Source organism: Adiantum capillus-veneris, chromosome 9, assembly GCF_014529385.1.
Source record: "Adiantum capillus-veneris isolate H3 chromosome 9, ASM1452938v2, whole genome shotgun sequence".
NCBI lineage: Eukaryota > Viridiplantae > Streptophyta > Polypodiopsida > Polypodiales > Pteridaceae > Adiantum > Adiantum capillus-veneris.
The window spans coordinates 356,615-375,501 of NC_140939.1; the positions used below are offsets into that span (position 1 = coordinate 356,615).

Below are 18,887 nucleotides of genomic sequence, written 5' to 3' on the forward strand. Positions count from 1 at the left end.
CCAAGGTCCCAATGAGTTTCAATTGTGAAAAAAGGTGTGTGACATTACCACCTACAGAGGTAACAACGCAATGAAATTAAGCATGCTTGTGTATGGCAGTCTGTAGATGACATTTTTTGTTTGCTTGAAAAGGCAAAGCTAACTTCTACTAAGATATCCACCTTAAAGTTTGCAATGAATAGTTTCATAGGGCAAATGGTGGATGCCTGGGGGGAGACGCACATAACACATTACATGGTGGGTTGAACACTTTGTCTTTGTAGTAAAAAAACATTAGTGATTGAAATAGAATTTTATACTTTTGCAGCACATTCTTTTTGCTCATAGCTCATTTTTTCTCAACACATTCCGTTCATTGGGCATCTGGAGTAGTGAAGGAACAGAGCGCTCACAGTATCAAAAAAAAGTAGTGTATTTTAAAAATACACGGCATGGAGGTGGGAGAAAAAAGAGCAATGCCCTACACGAAATGTTCAATTGGTTATACAGAGTTTTAGAAAGGAGAGAAAGGAAGAAGAGCAGAGTGCAAAGAAGCTTGAAATGTAGAATAGAGAAAGTGGTCAGCATGAGGCGATCACAATCATATCATGCTTCTAGTACAAAAGATCGATTCCGATGATGGTTGGCAACAAGACAACGAAATGGCAGGCCTTGGGTGGAAAACCAATAAATTTCTAATACTAACTACTTCTATATTAAACATACATTGTAATGCCACGTCGTGATTTGTTGATGCCCCAATCAGTGGCTCCATGTAGCAAGTTTCAATAATATTTTAGAGTTTTTAAAATTTTTAATGGTATTATTGAGTTTTTAAGTTTTTTTTAAAATAGTATTATATAAGTCAAAACTCACAACTTGAAGTTCATTTCTTATTTGCATATTCTAGAAGATCCACTCGAGCACAAACGCACATGCACTCATATCCTGCACCACATGGCTGATTCACACGAGTAGACTCGCACTACGCACAACAATACCACCACAGCCACTCACACCGCAAAAAATCTGCAACCCAAACCCAATGCAAAATCTACGGCTTCAAATCCACATCCTCAACCACAATGGATAATCCAGCGCCCCAGCCTGCCCTAGACACCCAAGAGCCTCCCTAACCATCAAATCTAGATTATTTAACCACCATGCGACATATTTTTGGAGATCTCGAAGATATAAACCATGCCACTCACACACCTCTACCAAATCCCCCACCAATTTCACCTCTTCATAGAGCCACACAAGAAACAAGGGAAATAGAAGAAGAATACCAAGGTTCGCTTGAAAATCCAACACCCTCGCCTGCTGTTACAACAATTGGTGCTCAAGCCACCACAGAAACCACGCCGTGAAAGTTTCCACCACGAGTCTAGCAAAGAGTAATCAAGGTTATACCAGGCGACCCGGTTTCTAAAGAACGAGATGCAAAGAGGAGAAAAATAATAGAAGAGATGGAAAAGAAAGAGGCAACTAAGAAGGAATCGCGGAGAGTACAAGAAGAGCAAAGAAGACAGAGAGAGAGAGAAGGAATAGCAGAGATCTTAGGCCGAGAGGCTCATTTGGCAAATTAACAAGCATGAGCAGAGGCAGAGAGAAAGGCGGCAGAGTATAGAGCTCAAGCCACCCAACAAGCAAAGGTTGGGAGCTCAAGGCCTTCAAAAATACCTTAGAGAGCCAATCAATGTGCAAAGTGAAAAAAATACAAGGTTACACCTAAAGAGCAACAAGCTCAAGAGGAGAGGAGGAAAAAGTATAAAGATGATCCTCCTCAATGGGCGAGGCAGGCGGCTCCTCCACCACCACCAACAACAAAGAAAAAGCAAAGATGGAAGCCAGACATAGGTGCCCGGTGTGAGATTAGAAAATATCAAAAGAGCATTAAGCCAATCATATCCAAAGTGGCCTTTTCTCAGGTGGTGAGAGAGATGATGGATAAATATAGCGACTCGGTTACACGAATACAACGCGCAATTCTATTGGCCCTACATGATGTCGTCAAAGATATTTTTGTGCAAATTTTTTAGGATGGCGTCTCCTGTATGGTGCATGCAAAGCGTGTAACATCAAAAACTACGGATTTAGCCTTAGCAATCAAATTAAGAAATGAAGGATGCCTTCATCAGAAATAGTCTACCCATGTACTCTCTCTTGATGAGATTTGTAATCTTTTTCTATAATATCAAATGGAAAATTTCTACCAATTCGTACAATTGTTCAACTTTATTTTTTACATTTTTTTTATAAGTATTTGAATTGTTGGGTATGTTAAATTTAAGTTGACCACCACGGCACTCGGCTCGTCTGACGCTGTCGACATTTGGGGGGCACATCTTGGTGATTCTTTTGTGAAACGGGGGGGGGCGTACTTGGTCAACCGAACCATATTATCATAGTGATGTTTGTGGGTCCATGCAAACTCCGTCCTTGGGCAATTACCTTTACTTCGTGACTTTCATTGATGATTACTCCAGGCATGCATGGGTATATCCACTAAAGCAAAGTACAAAGTGTTTACGTGCTTCAAACAATTTTTGGCAATGGCTGAAAATGTCTCAAAATGTACTATGGGCACCCTCTATTCAGATCAAGGGAGGGAGTATATGTCTCATGAATTTAGTACATTTCTGGCTAGTCATGTACAATGCCTTATACACCATAGCAAAATGGTGTTGTTGAGAGGAAAAACAGGTCACTTACGAAATCGGCACGGTACATGGTCAAAAGTCAAGCTTTGCCGCATTTATTTTTTCTTGATGTGATGTGTAGCCATTAACACGGTATTCATGTTGTGCACCACTCAAATCTGCCAATTGATATGTACCATTGTCAAACTTGTTCACAACAGTAAAAGAACCTTCCCACTTGATTTGAAACTTTTTTTGGAAAGTATTGTTCAACTTACTATTGTATTGCAACACAAGATCACCCTTTTCAATTCGCTTATCCTTCAGACTTTCACTAGCCTTAATCTGAGCTTTCTTTGACACTTCTTCATAGTAGCTCAAAGCCAAAACTCTGTCCAATTGCAAACATTGTAGACCCAATAACCTTTTCTGCCAAGTATCTCTTTGATATTCATCTCCCAATGACAACAATTTAAGTGTAGGAATCTCCACTTTAATTGGCAATAATGCTTCCTTTCCATAGACCGTGGTTACTAGAAAACCATGTACTCGTTTTGATAGCAATTCAATAGACCCATAATGGACAAGGCAATTCTAAATCCCAAGTTTTCCCATGTGTCTGGTTCATCTTTGTTAAGATACTCAGCAACTCTCCATTGAACCTTTCATTGAGACAATTGCATTGTGGATAATAAGGAGAACTATACCGGTGCTGTATATTGAGCTTTTCGCATAGGAAATCAAACAGCTCTCCTCTAAATCCCGGTCCTCTATCAAAAAGTAGTTCTAGTGGCACACCAAATTTGCAGCATATATGTTCATATACAAAATTTCCCATTTCCTTACTAGTAATCTGTTTGACAGCTTTAGCTTATGCCCAACGTGACAAATAATCCATTGTTGTCAAGATGTAAGCATTCCTTTTCCTAGCCATGGGTAAGGGTCCAATAGCATCAAGACCCCATTTTTCAAACACATCAAAAGCTAGAATTGTCTTTCGTAATTCAGACTTCAAAATTCTCTTCTCCATTTTTTGACAAGATAAACAAGATTTTCACCAATGGTTAACATCTCGTGTAATACTTGGCCACACATAGTTTTCTTGCAAAATCTTACGCAACATGAGCTTCATGGCAAAATGGCTTCCACAAGATCCCTCGTGATTTTCTTCCAAAATCTTGTAGACTTCCTCTTTCCTGAGCACACGACACAATACTAAATCACTTCCTTTCATGTAAAGCACATCATCAAGCGTTTTGTACTTTCTAGATTTTCTTATGAAAACATACTTTTTGGATGATGGTAGACCCTCAGGTAAACCACCCGTCAACAGAAAATCCACCTCCTTTGATAACACTTCCCTTCCATGATATAAAGGGGCATTAGCCTTCAGCACAAACACACAAGTGATCATTTCTTGGGCAGCATCATGAGCTTCTTCATTTTGAGACCTTTCAATATGCTGCAAACTCCATGCTTCAAACTTTTTGAGTAACAATTTCATCTTGGAGTATAAATTTTTCAATTTAGGATTCTTATCCTTCCATACTCCCAATACTTGCTTTACAACCAACAAGGCATCTCCTTTGATTTGTAGGCATCTAATTCCCAGATATAAATGGATTTGAAAGCCACCTTCAAGATCCATGTACTCTAATTCGTTGTTACTTTTTGCATCAAGTTTCAACCCATGTTTCCTTACAAGTTTTCCTTGTGCATCATAAATGACAAATCCTCCCGAAGTAACATCATGACTTCTTTCAGAAGAGCCATCAAAATATAATAGTGAAGCATTGGATATGGCAAGAGTTTCAAGCTTCTTCCTTTGCACCAATCTCAAAGAACTGTCACTATCAATGTCTCCAACTCTAGAAGAGTGTCTCTGACCAATTGAACACTGTCAAAGGCATATGCATAAAGATGACAGCAATGCCAACAATGGCAGGTCAGGAGATGCACACCAATACTGCACTAACCGCATAAACATACATCCTATGTCGATGCCGAAACTATATATGGGGATGTCGAGAGCTCGCTCCAAAACCTGTATCACCAAAAGGATCTCCACAATTGAGAATCCCCTAGCTCAATAAAACCTTACCACGACCCTCAACAATAGGTTTTACATATTTTCATCACAATACATAAACCGCATAAGATCTTACATCAACCACAGAAACCCTTTTCTGTAACCGCTGCGGCGGTTTGTCTGATATAACAGACCCTCAAGACTTGACATCAAATATGCATGTGATAGACATTGTAGAAAGAGTCTGCAATGAAAACCTGTACGCAAAAGAACCGTCGAGGGTAGACCACCCTGCTGTCTGAACAGGGTCTCAACTGAATATCTCTCAAACTGTGCAAAATTTGCAGAAACTTCCTTTTGCAAAGTTGTAGACCACGCAAAAACAGTTGGGGGTCGTGGGAATGGATTTGAAATAAGCTGTTTTTAAAGATCAAAACAGATCTGTAAAAATCTGCAGCTTCTACTTCACGACCTACAGGCAGTCTGAGTGACGTATCTCCAAATTAATGAAGGTTTTGAGAAAACTTTCTTCTACAAAGTTAAAGAGGACGAAAAACCAATCAGGAAGCACAAGAATCAGCTTAAATGAAGACGTTTTGGTAGGCCAAAATAGATCTGCAAAAAACGTGCTGCAGTTTTTGCTGCTTCTCTGCTTGCCTCCCCGTCGAGCTCCAATGGTGCTCCCAATCCCTGAGCTCTGATACCAGTTGAAGAGCACGTGCAAGAGCGTGTGTGTGTGTGCAGCGATGGAGAAGAGAGGAGACACAATTTTGGGTGGACTCCAAACACAATAGTGTACAACCGCTTTGCCGCCGTCGTGCCTTCGTAATTCTCGATCGTCCTCTCTCTCTCTCTCTCTCTCTCTCTCTCTCTCTCACACACACACACACACACACACACACACACACACACACACACACACACACACACACACACACACACACACACACACACATACACACACACAAGGAGATGAAGAAGAAAAAGATGGAGATGGAGCAAGAGCACTCTTCTATTGCACAAATGAGAGAATGAGTGAATTTTAGGTTTAGTTGACTTCTATATGAGCTCACACCATTCACACTTGGACACCCATGCTTAGCCAACTAATCCCTTGAATGTTCCAGTTAGAGTGTGCCTCTCATCGGCGATCACTCTTACCCTTTTCCTATTGGACCGACAAGCCCGGTACCTGACTCTACCAAATAAATAATACAATGTCCGCCGTAGGTTACAACGTTCATCTCGTAGGTGATAGGGTGTCCGTGAGCCGTGAGGGTTAACATGCCCCCCTTCCTTATGTAGATTCCGTCCTCGGAAGCTATTGAGTTGAAGCTCGTTCGTCGAGGTGGAAGAGCATTTGAGATGAATGTCCTTAGCCTTCTTCAGTCACTGCAAAATCAAACAACATTGGCACAGTAATTGCATTCTCATAAGCAATTAAAAAGCATATGCAGTTTTAAGCAGACAAATTGATTAGTAACAGAATTTTAAACAATTTGTCAGCAATAAACATTAAATTGCAATGTAATCAAATGCATAAACAGATGTAAAGGTAAAAAATTAAACAAGTCTGGGGTCGCTAATTTAACGGTCGAAAGGCACTAGAGATCGACTATTAATACCATGGGTAAGCTTCTTAATTTTCTCTAGTCAATTAAGTTGTTTAATTGCGAGAGCCAAGTATTTCATGTTCAAGGGCTGACTAGAGGTTATACCTAGAAGACCTTGTAGTTAAGCTACGATAAAAGGAATTTCTCATGAAATCATCGCCTGACTGATTACCTTTTCTTTGACCCCCCAAAGTCCTTTCACAGTGATTCAATTTTGATGTGTATGCTTATTTTGTATGCCTTGGGTTTTTTGCTTTTCAAAGAAAAGCGCCCACACTGGGAACCTCTAGGGCTCTAGTACCATAGGCTATACATGTGAGTGAAGTACCAAATCAAGCTGAGGTTTCTCTTCCAGCTTAAGATTTTACATTGTGGCACTTTGATTTTTTTAATTTTATTTTTTTTGTTCGTTTTCAGCATTTTAATTTTGTAACGTTGGGGGGTCATATAGCACTGTTACACTTCCCCAGGCTCATCACACAAGTAAACTCCCTTTATAATACTTAAGCTAAAGGTCAATAGGGTCAAGACCACTAGAAAGCCCTAGTACATTTCACACAATGCTGCCTAAATCGAATTAAGAACCTAAGTAACCATTAATTATTAGGAAGGCATTCCCCATGGTATTAAGAGAAGATCTCTAACACCTAACTTGGTCAAACTAGCTTAGTCGGACTTGCTTGATGTTTAAACCTAGACAAGTGATTATGACAAAAAATGACATTGAATTAAATGTTTGATACTAAGCAAATGTGTTGGATATTATGCTACCAATCACAATCAAAGCAGACGATCATACATGCAAAAAAGATAAGGGGCAATGCTAATGGACAAGAAACACCTGTTTGTGTTGATGGTCGCGCGTGATTTGAAGTGTGAACGAGAGAAATATTCCATGAAGGTCCAAATCCTAACCACAACAACATGTTCTTGTACACACTATGAAACACAAGAATACCTCTAGGAGGCACATCAGTGGGAAAAAAGAACTTTGGTAATCACTCAACTATAAAACAGAAACACTCCTATTGTACTAATTCTACCTACCCTCCATCACTTGAGCGATGAGGATCAAAGGTGTTTTATGGCATAGGTTTCTGTTCCAGTGTATCGAATGCGAATGTGTAGGTCTGGTCAATGTTTTGACTTTTGTTGTGCATACTCGTTTGCTAATTGCTCTTGCTCTTTATTGTTTTTGTTTTTTTGTGAGTATAAGTCTTTATATATACATTCCCTAAGATTGGGAGATTGAGAGGTCAGGGAGGAAGGTTGAGAGGGAAGCAAGTGAATGATGGATGTCAGCAAACACTCCCCCCTTCCTTGTGTAGATCATACCGTTTGAAATGAGATTGTCACCCTTTGAAACCAATCGTTCCAATTGGTAATAGGTGAGGATTTTTGCTAGTAGTTTTCTATTACCTTAGGTGCCTCATCGAGTTGCAAGGGTGGTAAGGTACTCTCCCAGGATCGAACTTGAAGTGGTTCATCAGGTGATTCTTGAACACTGGGAGGTGTGGATTCCTTTGTAGCTTCATGGAGGTCCACTATTGTAGGTGGAGGCTGTGAAGAAGCTTTTACCTCTATGGATGTAGGTTGGGTTGTGGATCTATGTATTTCTCCTCTAATGGCATCTCCCCAACTCCATCCATCTGTGCAAATTGTGGTAGCCCAAACTTCAGTTCTCCATTGAGGAAGGCTCGAAGAGCTAAGACTAGCTCGAGGTCTTTATATAGTTTGGACATGATGGTGGTTCTAACTTCTGAAGACATGAAATCCATCAATTTGGAATGTTTAACGGCACCTTTTGGCCTTGAGTCCCTTGACGTGGGGAAGATGGGGTCTCCATCTCTTCGATAGGATCAGGTGGTCCCTCTGTAAACATTCTTTCCATCAAGAAGTGAGTACGCCCGCTTTCCCATGACTTTAACTCACTTTCTTCTTGGATGACACTAGGTATGTCCAAGGGTCTATGGACCTGGTGAGGTTGTTGTTGTGTAGGGAACACGGTGTCTGTAATCTGGATCTTCCTAGGTGCTGGTTCTAGATCCCTTTGGGTATCTTCTACCAAACTCCTTAATTGCTTGACTCGCTCAATCTCCTCTGTAGGGTTTGGGTAAGTTCCTATCTTCTTTTTGGATCCTGTCCATTGTGGCTCATGAAGATCTTCCTTGTTGGTTTCTATGTTAATGGTCGTTTTGGTCTCCATGGTTTCACCTGAATCAGAATCTTCTTCAGCGTCGTTCATATATACGGGGTCGTCACCAATCCCTATGTTGGTCTTTGAACTGGGGTCTGACTTCGCTGCTTTTGGCGATCTCCTTCTTCCTGTTTTCTTCTTTTTTTGAGATTGGGCAATTGATGCCGTGTCTCTTTCCTCAAGAATATAGTTTTGTTTTTGGAGCATCGATCGTGTGAGTACGTTTACTGGTACCACGGGTGTACTTGGTGATGGCTCCTCGGTAACATCAATCAAGTTTAATGGTGTGATCTTCGGTGCATTTGGATTATTTGGACATTGGGCAATCAAATGATCTATGCCACATCGATTACACATGAGTATCGGCATTGTAGACGTACTCGCTTGATTGGTTTGCATTAGTGTGGCGTTCTTTTGTAGCCTAATAGGACACTCGGCTACACGATGTGGGCCTCCACACTCATAGCATTGAAGAGGTGGTCTCTTAGCAGTGTAGTTGATATTTTGGCCTCTTGCCGCAAGAGCAGCTACTTGATATACAGGTTTGACTTATCCCCATTAGTCCTCCATGTAGTATTGTGGACTTTCTTCAAGCACATCCATCCCATAGGTGATATTACGATCTATATCTTCCTCATAGCCTTCCAAACAAGAAATAGATGACTCACAACCCACTTGATTCACAGAAGTGATTCTCGGATGTGGTGGTTGCGGCCCTAGCACTGGAGGTGGTAAGGGTGTTGTTTGAAGAACATTTTGGGCCCTAGGGACCATGTGTTGTGTTGTTTGTTCAAGAGGTGGGTCCGGCATCAATGCAGTCACTCGAGGTGTGACTGTCCATGCTAAGGTTGGTCTATTGGCCATCGCGCGCTTAAATACTATGCAATCCTTAGCTTGATGACCATACCTTCCACATGCATTGCAGTTCCCATTGAATTTTACTCTAAAAGTAGGGCATTTACTGGTACTATGCGGTCCATAGCATACTGAGCACCATTGCTGCTCCCTTCTTGAATACATATGATTGTTTTGCGGAGCACGATTGTCTCTAAGACTCTCTTGAATAGCCTTGGTGAGATCTGCTAAAGTCATCTCAGATATCTTTGGCTCCTTAGCAATAGGCTTTAGGGTCATTGGCTGATGCCCTGATGCTTGCGTACTAATAGATTTAGACTCAATAGACACTCTTTCTCCTTGAAGCATTAGATTATCCTCCAATTGGATCGCATTGGTGGTGACTGCTTCCCAAGTGATGATACCTCTAATGACTAGGCCATTGTAGATATCCTCATGCCGTAATCCCCTAATGAATCTATCAAGCAATTGGTTATTGTTGAAGCGCTCATTTGGATTACAACGAGAATTCAAATGCTTCAAGCGACTTATAAAGTCTCTCACAGACTCTCCTTCCTCTTGTTGGGCTTTCTGGAGCTGAGAGGCTACACCCCAAAGCACTCCCTCTCGTATGTATTCTTTTAAGAACAGTCTCCTAAGAGTAGGGTAAATCGTTTTTTCTTCCACCCTTAGGGTTCTATACCAATCCCCAACCTTTCCACTTAAGGTTAGGCTTAAAGCATTGCTCTTATGTAGGTCATTGTGTTCTCCTAGAGAATCGCATATTTGTTCAAACACTTTGATATGCTTTCGCACATCCCTGTCTCCACTAAATTTTTGTGTGAGCTTGGGTATTTGTACTGCCTTACTTCTAGGCTCTCTATCAGGCGTGTTGCGCATATTCTCAGCAATAGATCGACCAATAGCTTGAGCAAATGTTGCCAAGTCACCTAAGTGAGCAGGCACCGTGGGTGAAGGTGGCTCCAGAGACTACATGTGGAGTAGGTATTGGCATTGGGCTTGGCACATAGGAAGCCCTTGGGTTCCACGTTGGGTACGATGTTGTGCCATGTGGTGGTCCATAGTTCATATGGGTGGCCCTAGGCATAGGAGACGTCGGATGTGACATGCTAATGCTAGCCGGTATAGTCCCATGGAAATAAGAACTTGTGTATTGTGGTTGTGGAGCATAGGTAGTTGAAACAATGGGAGGGGTAGGGACTACATGAGTGTGATGACCCATAGGTGCATACGATTGGTACACACTTGTAGGTACTATTGCAGGCATTGAGCTACCATGTAGCGTTGCTTTACTAACAAACGAGGTCCATGGTGTGTTTCTTGGCATGCCCATCATTGGGGTAGGCATCGTATCCGTGGTGTCATCCATGGAAAGATGAGCTAGACTTGGAAAAGTAAAGCTATCACTTGTGGGCTCAGATTGCATTGAGACCCCTGGCGAAACAACATATGGGGGATCGATGGGACTCACTGGGAGAGTCTCCATTTGTGATAGAGTGGGTTGGTTCCCTTTGCCCGTGTCGAAAAATCGCATAGGACCCGTCGAAGGTATGTTTATTCCTCGATTTTGCCTCTCGGACTGGATAATCCTATGGATGACATTGCAGATCATGTGTTGTTGTTCCTCTAGACTAGTGGCACTAGATGTGGATTGTACAACTTCTAACCAACCCACATGGTATGTGTAACCCATGTATAGGTCGGTCAAAGTCTCTGTGTGTAGGTCATATTCCCAATTTTCATTGAGAAATACCCCGTCCAAACTTGGTGTACTAGAGGGTTGCCGTGAGGTGGATGCAATGTTGCTTTCCGTGTTTTGACTTTTAATCACCGCTACCTTAGAGGCGACTTTGGAAGGTGGTAGCTCGATAGGGCCCTCATTAAATAAGGTAGGTAGAATGTCCACGTGGACACTCTGAGGGAGTGTGTGGTCTATAGGAGATGTGAATGGTGATTCTACTTCCCCACCCCCTTCATTTATTTCACTAGCCGTAGGTTCAGAGCGCGTAGCTCTACTAAAAGTTTTCATCAAACGGCTAAAAATACTAGTTCCAGGTTGTTGGGCCCAGCTAGGCACGGTTTCATTTGTTCCCCCGGGGCTTTGTGTAAGATGCTCTTCCATAATATCGTAGTCAGAGGAAGAGTCACTAGCCGCTATATTTGGGTCTTTGGTTGCACTACCTTGGGTCCCCGCCGAGGGCATAGACCCTAGCATGGAAGGATAGTGAGTACCCCCGTAAATCGAAGCACTAGCTAGTTGTTCGGACTCTAGCACACGACCAGAGCGTAGATACATGTGCTTTGGATGCCCTACAAGTGTCGGCAAGTACCCTCAAAGGTTACTTGCTTTGTTTTGTGGGTGTTTTGCACCCCGTTTTCTACTTGATTTTTTCTTATTTTTTTTATGTTTTTTGAATGTTTTTTAATGTTTGATTTTTTTGATTAAAGTGTGTGATAGCTCGAAACGAGCGTATCACTTAGAGGGTCACTGTGTGCTTTACAGCACAATTTTCGGGCATCTGACGTTCCGTTGGTCCTCAAAAAATCGATTTTTAGCTACGTGTGAAGCTAAAATTCGTTTTCTTAAAAGGCGACTGAGGCCTAGGCCTAAGCGTGAGCTTGGGCTTGGATCTGGGAGATATTCCCGATCCTGGTCCTAGCTTTAAAAATTTTTATTTTTTTAAAAAAGAGTTTATTTTTTTATTTTTTTTAAAGGATAAGGTCGCCCGGCCTGCACGAGAGCACACACACACACACTCTATCTACCTACTTCTAACTAATACACCTACTCTTACACACTAACACACTCTATCAACTCTCACTAATCTACTTCCTACTTACTGTACACAGAAAACTAACTACCTTAATACACAGAGAATAAACACAGAACCTTTGAAATCTCCATTAACAAAGAAAACTAACTACCTTAATACACAGAGAATAAACACAGTACCTTTGAAAACTCCATTAACAAAAAAAACACACAGTATAACACCAAATCCCTCTTCTCAACACACGCACACTCCTTCCCTACCTTTCCTATAATTGAAATTGCACCATGAAGAAGCACAGAGTGCTACTCGAGCTTAATGCACGGCATTCCCCGACAGCGGCGCCAAAAATGTGCGCGTATGTTGCACGTGTCAATGCAAGGAACTTGCCGATACACCGTGTGCGAGCCACAAATGGCTCCAAGCACACAACAAGCCTAAACTAGTAAGCTCAAAGAAGGTGATGGTGTGTCACTCACCGCTCTACGCTTGCTTCGTGGAGGATTCCTCGTTGCGAAGAAGAGGGAGACGCCGCTACGCCGCGCTCAACCGCTTCGCCGTCATCGTGCCTTCGTAATGCTCGATCGCCCACTCTCTCTCTCTCTCTCTCTCTCTCTCTCTCTCTCTCTCTCTCTCTCTCTCTCTCTCTCTCTCTCTCTCACACACACACACACACACACACACGCATACAAGGAGATGAAGAAGAAAAAGATGGAGATGGAGCAAGAGCACTCTTCTATTGCACAAATGAGAGAATGAGTGAATTTTAGGTTTAGTTGACTTTTATATGAGCTCGCCCCATTCACACTTGGGCGCCCATGCTTAGCCAACTAATCCCTTGAATGTTCCAGTTAGAGTGCGCCTCTCATCGGCGATCACTCTTACCCTTTTCCTATTGGACCGACAAGCCCGGTACCTGACTCTACCAAATAAATAATACAATGTCCACCGTAGGTTACAACGTTCGTCTCGTAGGTGATAGGGTATCCGTGAGCCGTGAGGGTTAACATCTGTGAAGCGCACCATTGTTCCTCACATCCGTTTAGCAAAATCTGCAAAACAGGCTTGGGATATTCTAGCAGGTCTTTATTCAAGCCGCAATGAGGCTAAAATTGCTTTGCTACGTAAAGAGATGGAGTCGAAGATTATGCATGAGGAAGATGATATGGACACTTTCCTTGCTAGTGTCAAGGATATCAATGAACAACTTATTTCTGCAGGTGAAGTCATTTCAGACAGTTCCCTTGTGCAGACTGTTCTTGATGTCTTACCAGATTCTTACCAGACTTTTGCTAGTACTTGGAGACTTATGACCCAAGGAAATCGAGAAGTTGTCAAGTTTGATGCATTACGCACATTGCTGTTGCAAGAGTCACTTTCTAGAAAAAACAGGACCAGACAGTGTGCAGTTGAACAGGCTTTTATTGCTTCTCAAAGAAAGGGTGGTAACAGCAATGCAACCACTTCTTATGGTTCTGCTGTGAGTGGCAAAACTTCTGTTCCTAATGCTTCTGCTGGAAGCACTTCGTCTGGCAATTTTGGTGAGAAGGGCAAAAAGAAGATGCGTTGCCATTATTGTAAAGCTAATGATCACTTGATCAAGAAGTGTCCTAAGTTGAAGGCAAAAGAGGCTAAGAAGAAAGAGGGTGGTTCCACTGCAAATGTTGGTTCCACTACAAATGTAGCCATTATTGAGTCTTTTGTAAAAGGAGACTGTAATGTTGATGTTGATGCAGAATGGGCTATTAGTGCAGAGTGCACTTACAATCCTGTTGTCCATGATGCATGCTTGTCAGTTGCTGCAGATTCACATGTGTGGTATTTTGACAGTGGTGCTACAAAGCACATTACCTCACATTGTGAAATGTTCACCTCTCTCGAGTCTGTCCCTCATGGGAATTCAGTCACTTGTACCAACAATGCCTCTTATCCGGTTCAAGGAGTTGGAAAGATTGTGCTTACTGCTACAAATGGTAGTTCCTTCACACTTGTTGATGCACTTTATGTACCTGGAATCAAGAAGAATCTCTTGTCTGTATCCGCACTTGCTAGACTTTGACTTGTAGTCAAATTTGTGGATGACAGATGTATAGTTCATGATCTCAGTTTTGGTGATGAAATTGTTGCATCTGGCCTTTTGTGTCGTGGGCTGTATAAGCTCACTTTGTATGACAAGTGTGGGCAAAATTTTGCAAATGTTGCTGCAGATTCAAGGGCTATTTCAGATGCAAAACTTTGGCATGCACGTTTTGGTCATCTGAATTTGCCAGTTTGCTGCATTTGCAGAAATCTGATATGATTGCTTCTTTGTCAAGGCTGTATTTTTTGTAAGATGCAGCATTCTAAGTTTCCAAAGGATGGTTCAATTCGGACCACATGCAGGTTGCAGCTCGTGCATAGTGATTTTTGTGGGCCCATGCAAACCCTGTCCTTGGGTAATTACCTTTACTTCATGACTTTCATTGATGATTACTCCAGGCATGCATGGGTATTTCCGCTTAAAGCGAAGTCCGAAGTTTTTATGTGCTTCAAAACAATTTCTGGCTATGGCTGAAAATGTCTCAAAATGTACTATGGGTACCCTCTGTTCCGATCGAGGGGGGGGAGTATATGTCTCATGAATTCAATGCATTTCTGGCTAGCCGTGGGATAAAACACCAATGTATAGTGCCTTATACACCTCAGCAAAATGCTGTTGCTGAGAGGAAAAACAGGCCACTTACGGAAATGGCACGATGTAATGTCAAAAGTCAAGCTTTTCCGCATTCTTTTTGGCTTGAGGCCATCATGTGTGCCACTTATGTACTAAACAGGTATCCTATGAAAGCTTTGCAGTCTATTACTCCATATGAAGCATGGCATGATAGAAAGCCTTCTATTGAGCACATGCGTGTTTTTGGCTGTTTGGCATATGCTTTGGTGCCACAAACACAATGCAAAAATTGGATGATAAGGCTGTCAAATGTATTTTTGTTGGTTATAGTGCTGAAAGCAAAGGTTACAAGTTGTATCATCCGCAAACAAAACGTATTCTGGTTTCGCGGGATGCAGTGTTTGTGGAAGATTCTGTTCAGCCCTTCTTGTCATGTACTAGACACAGTAATGTAAGCTGACAGGACATTTATGACACTTTGTTGCCTCTTTTCAATGGTGGAAATACGAATGTAAGTTCCAATGAGGCAAATGTACAGCCTATGAGGGTTTCTGAAAATGTTACAGATCAGCCTATTACTGATGCAAATGTACATGATGTACTTGATGAGGAAAGGGCTAAAAATGAGCAGGCTAGAGATATGCCAAAATGGTTGGTGCACACTTTGCGTGACAGTAAATTGGATGCATTTTTGTCTATTCGTACTCGTTCAGGCTCTCGCCATGCATCTTATGCATCAGATTGTTATGGTTTGGCTGTGTCTAGCTTACATGATGTTGAGGAACCTCTGTCTTTTGATGAAGCACAGAATTCAGAAAATTGGATGGTTGCCATGCAATCAGAATATGATGCACTTATAGAAAATGACATATGGACTTTATGTGATTTGCCTCCTGGTAAAAAGTTCATAGGTACGTAGTGATGTGTGTGAACACAGTAAGACCGCCGGGGCATTTTTTCCCTCTTTAGGAGGTTTTTTCCCCCGAGCATTATATATATGCCCATCACTCTAGGGCTATCAATCTTTCCATTGCACACTAAGTAATACACTCTCTATTGTGTGCCTTGAGCTTCCTTCGTCTTCTCCAAGCTGTGTACGTTTCTCTACAACCCTAATTCCAACAGATAGGTGTAGGGAATACCAGCTGGTGTTTATTTAGAAAAGAAGCAGAATCTTCGAAGATGCGACAGCGATGTGGCGGGAACCTTCGAAGGATGTGTGTTGCGGGGACAAGGGTCGCAGGTGTTGGGGAGGCGATGATCAGGGGGTACAATCTAATTGGCGATGAGGGGCGAGGAGTGCAAAAAATGATAACGTTGTCCTTCTGTCTTATTTTTGGAAACATTACCAAAATACCACTCTAATTTGATGAAATTCCCAAAATGCCCCTTGTAGTTTAAAAATTCCCAATGTACCCACAAAATACACCTTAAATTTCTCAAAATATCCTTCAATTTTTTGGAAATTCCCTAAATACCCTACCAGTACCCCACCTTGCTACATTCGTCCTTTGTGTAGTTGTTTTTGCAGGGCAACGTTTTGTTTTTACAGGGTTGCGATGGTTTTAGGTATTTCTCAGCGAGAAACAATGCGTCTTTGCACGGTCGAGAAGTGTCTGTAGGGTCACGATGGTTTCGACCATCTTTTAGCGACAGAGTATTCTCAAAGAATATGCTGGGCAGATTGGGAATTTTTGAAATATGATGGGCTTTTTGGGTTTCATCAAATTGGAGGGGTATTTTGGTATTTTTTTCCCTTTTGATTTCTAAAAAGAAACCTTAGTGTTGTGTTGGGTTAGGGAGACTTTCATTGTTTCCGGTGCATGGTGGAGACTTACTTTAAATGTTTATATTTCACTTTCATTTGACATATCTTGAGTGTTTTTGCATTCTATTGTTTTAGAATGTTGAATTGAAACTACACTTGCATAATTCTAGTAAATTCTATGGATACACACACACACATATATTCTAATGAGTTTCTTTAATTTCACATTTCATTTCACAGCCTCACATGGCTTGACTTTTTTTACATTCTATAGCTTAATTCTAGTCAATATTAAAGTCTTTTTTATTAAGCGGCCTCGATTGAGTTTCCTTCCCATAAAGAAGCAAACCAAAAATACTAGCATAAACTTAAAATTTGCAGGATTTTTGAATTATTTTCTCACATATTTCATCAGTTTTTCTTCCCTTTACCATGGTTTGCAACCAGGTAGTCTCTCTTTTTAACTGGCTCAAGGCTATTCTGAGGCAATCCTTTCTTGAACACTGATTTTACTTAAACTCAACCTAATAATTTTATCACGTTCTAATTATTTTAGAAAGTCATCGTGATTCTTTCACTTGTTTTTCTAAACATTGCGAGAGCAAGGGCCGACACGACGGGTCCGCGTTGTTGGTAGGCCTCGTTTGTGATTCAACGCAAGTAAGAATTCGAATCCGCATGGTGCCTTTTACTATGACATGTCCGACAGCTTCAGAATGTCAAACTGGCAGGTGAGAAGATGAATCTGTTGAAGAATCTACGAGTGAAATGAACAAGGTCGTCTATAGTAGACGAGGGCACTGCCTTCGATTAAAAATTGTATTTGCTGGTTAAAAATGTTATTAAACTATACGTGCAAGAAATCATATAGATGTACTCTATGCTTGACAACCGATAGTAACAAATAATATAAGTTGTATTTTGGAAAAACACTAAACTTTGACCAATGAAAGTAATTAGAATAGAGAATATTGGTAGTTGTGTACTCTAAGGAAGAATATGTACTGATTTTTATGTTTCTATCTCAAAAAAATAACCAAATTAGATGTAGAGAGTACTGTTGCAAGCTTGTAATTATGGTATGTATAGGGTCATGTTATCAAAAACTTTGTATTACTGTGGGCTTTTTTAATCATCTTTAACTAACTTTTGAGTGCAACTTATTTTCTTGAAATTGGTTCTTGCATGTTGGAGCAGTAAGAGGATTTGTTTTTTCTTGTTGTATTTGTATTCATTCAAGATAAGGATGAGATAGTGAAGCATGAGATGCAGAAATTTTTTGATAAAATGGAGGCAGATGCTTGCTTGGTGACCCCTATTGCCCTGAGCAACATCATGCTGTGGTATTCTAAGGCGAAGCATGAAAAAGGTATTGCCGCCCATTGGTGAACCAAACATACTCCGTTTTTGTTATGTATCTCATTGACAATGGGAATTTGGATGCGGCTGCCAAGGTTTCAAAAATTATCCAAGCCATGCACTTGGTTCTTGATAGAGTTACATACAAGACCCTCATAAATGCATATGCAAAGAGTGGGAATTTGAAAAGGGTATGGAGCGCTTGGAGGAAATGAAGGAGCACTTTCACTGGCCCACAAAGCAGTTCATGCCAGCTTTGCAAGCGGCAGGTAAGTCCGAGGCCGCTGCAATCTTGCTAGAGATTTCATCAGTTTCTTCTTCAAGTGACAATGAGCTAATCGAGTCATTAGATGATGAAGATATGGGCGATTCTGAGTGTAGTTTGTCTGAGTGGAGGGCCATTTCATGCTTTAATCTTGGTTTTGATGTGAATACATTTGCACAAGCTCTTCCTACATGGGACTCTAAAGTCGAAGAGATGCTCGAGCAAGCAAACATACATTGGCAGCGCCATCTTGTCATGGGGATCTTGAAGCGGGTCAAGAATGTAGATGTACTTTGGCCCTTTTTTCATTGGCTTAAGAACAAGGTGGGATACAAGCATGATAGCTATAGCCGTTCTGAAGGTATGAAGTTTACTGTCCCTATGTTCAATCGAGTAATGCGATACTATGTTGGCACTGGGGAAGGAGACAGAGTTTTCAGGTTTAAGCTCATAACAGAAGTTGGGTTGGAACCTAATCGTATCTCATACAATTCGAGATCAGTACCTGCTCAGATTGTTGATGCACTACAAACCTGAAGATCCCTTGCGCTATTGATTTCCTAGCTAAGATATGCTCTGTAGATGCGCCATTTGTATGCGGTAATCGGTACACACACAAGGGCCTAGGCTGGCTGTGCTGTTGAGCTAAAGCTCCAGCCTTCGATTCCCGCAAGGTATTTCCATTGCTATCTGCCCTCTCAGTTGTTCTCCTATTACAAACGTGGTCCGATTTGAAGCAAGCTACAGTGCGTACGG

The 18,887-nt window shown here is 41.5% G+C and overlaps 1 protein-coding gene across 1 annotated transcript; it reads left to right on the top strand.

The window, feature by feature from the left end:
* Nucleotides 1-18,059: 18,059 nt before the first annotated feature.
* On the top strand, nt 18,060-18,668 carry LOC147450012 (pentatricopeptide repeat-containing protein At5g66631-like). The gene has a single exon (XM_086520634.1). The coding sequence runs from the start codon at nt 18,060-18,062 to the stop codon at nt 18,666-18,668; it is 609 nt and encodes a 202-aa protein (XP_086376760.1).
* The last annotated feature ends 219 nt before the right edge of the window (nt 18,669-18,887 follow it).

Bases quoted from the DNA above. Each gene is read 5' to 3' on its own strand.
- LOC147450012 (XM_086520634.1), top strand. From the start codon at position 18,060: ATGGAGCGCTTGGAGGAAATGAAGGAGCACTTTCACTGGCCCACAAAG.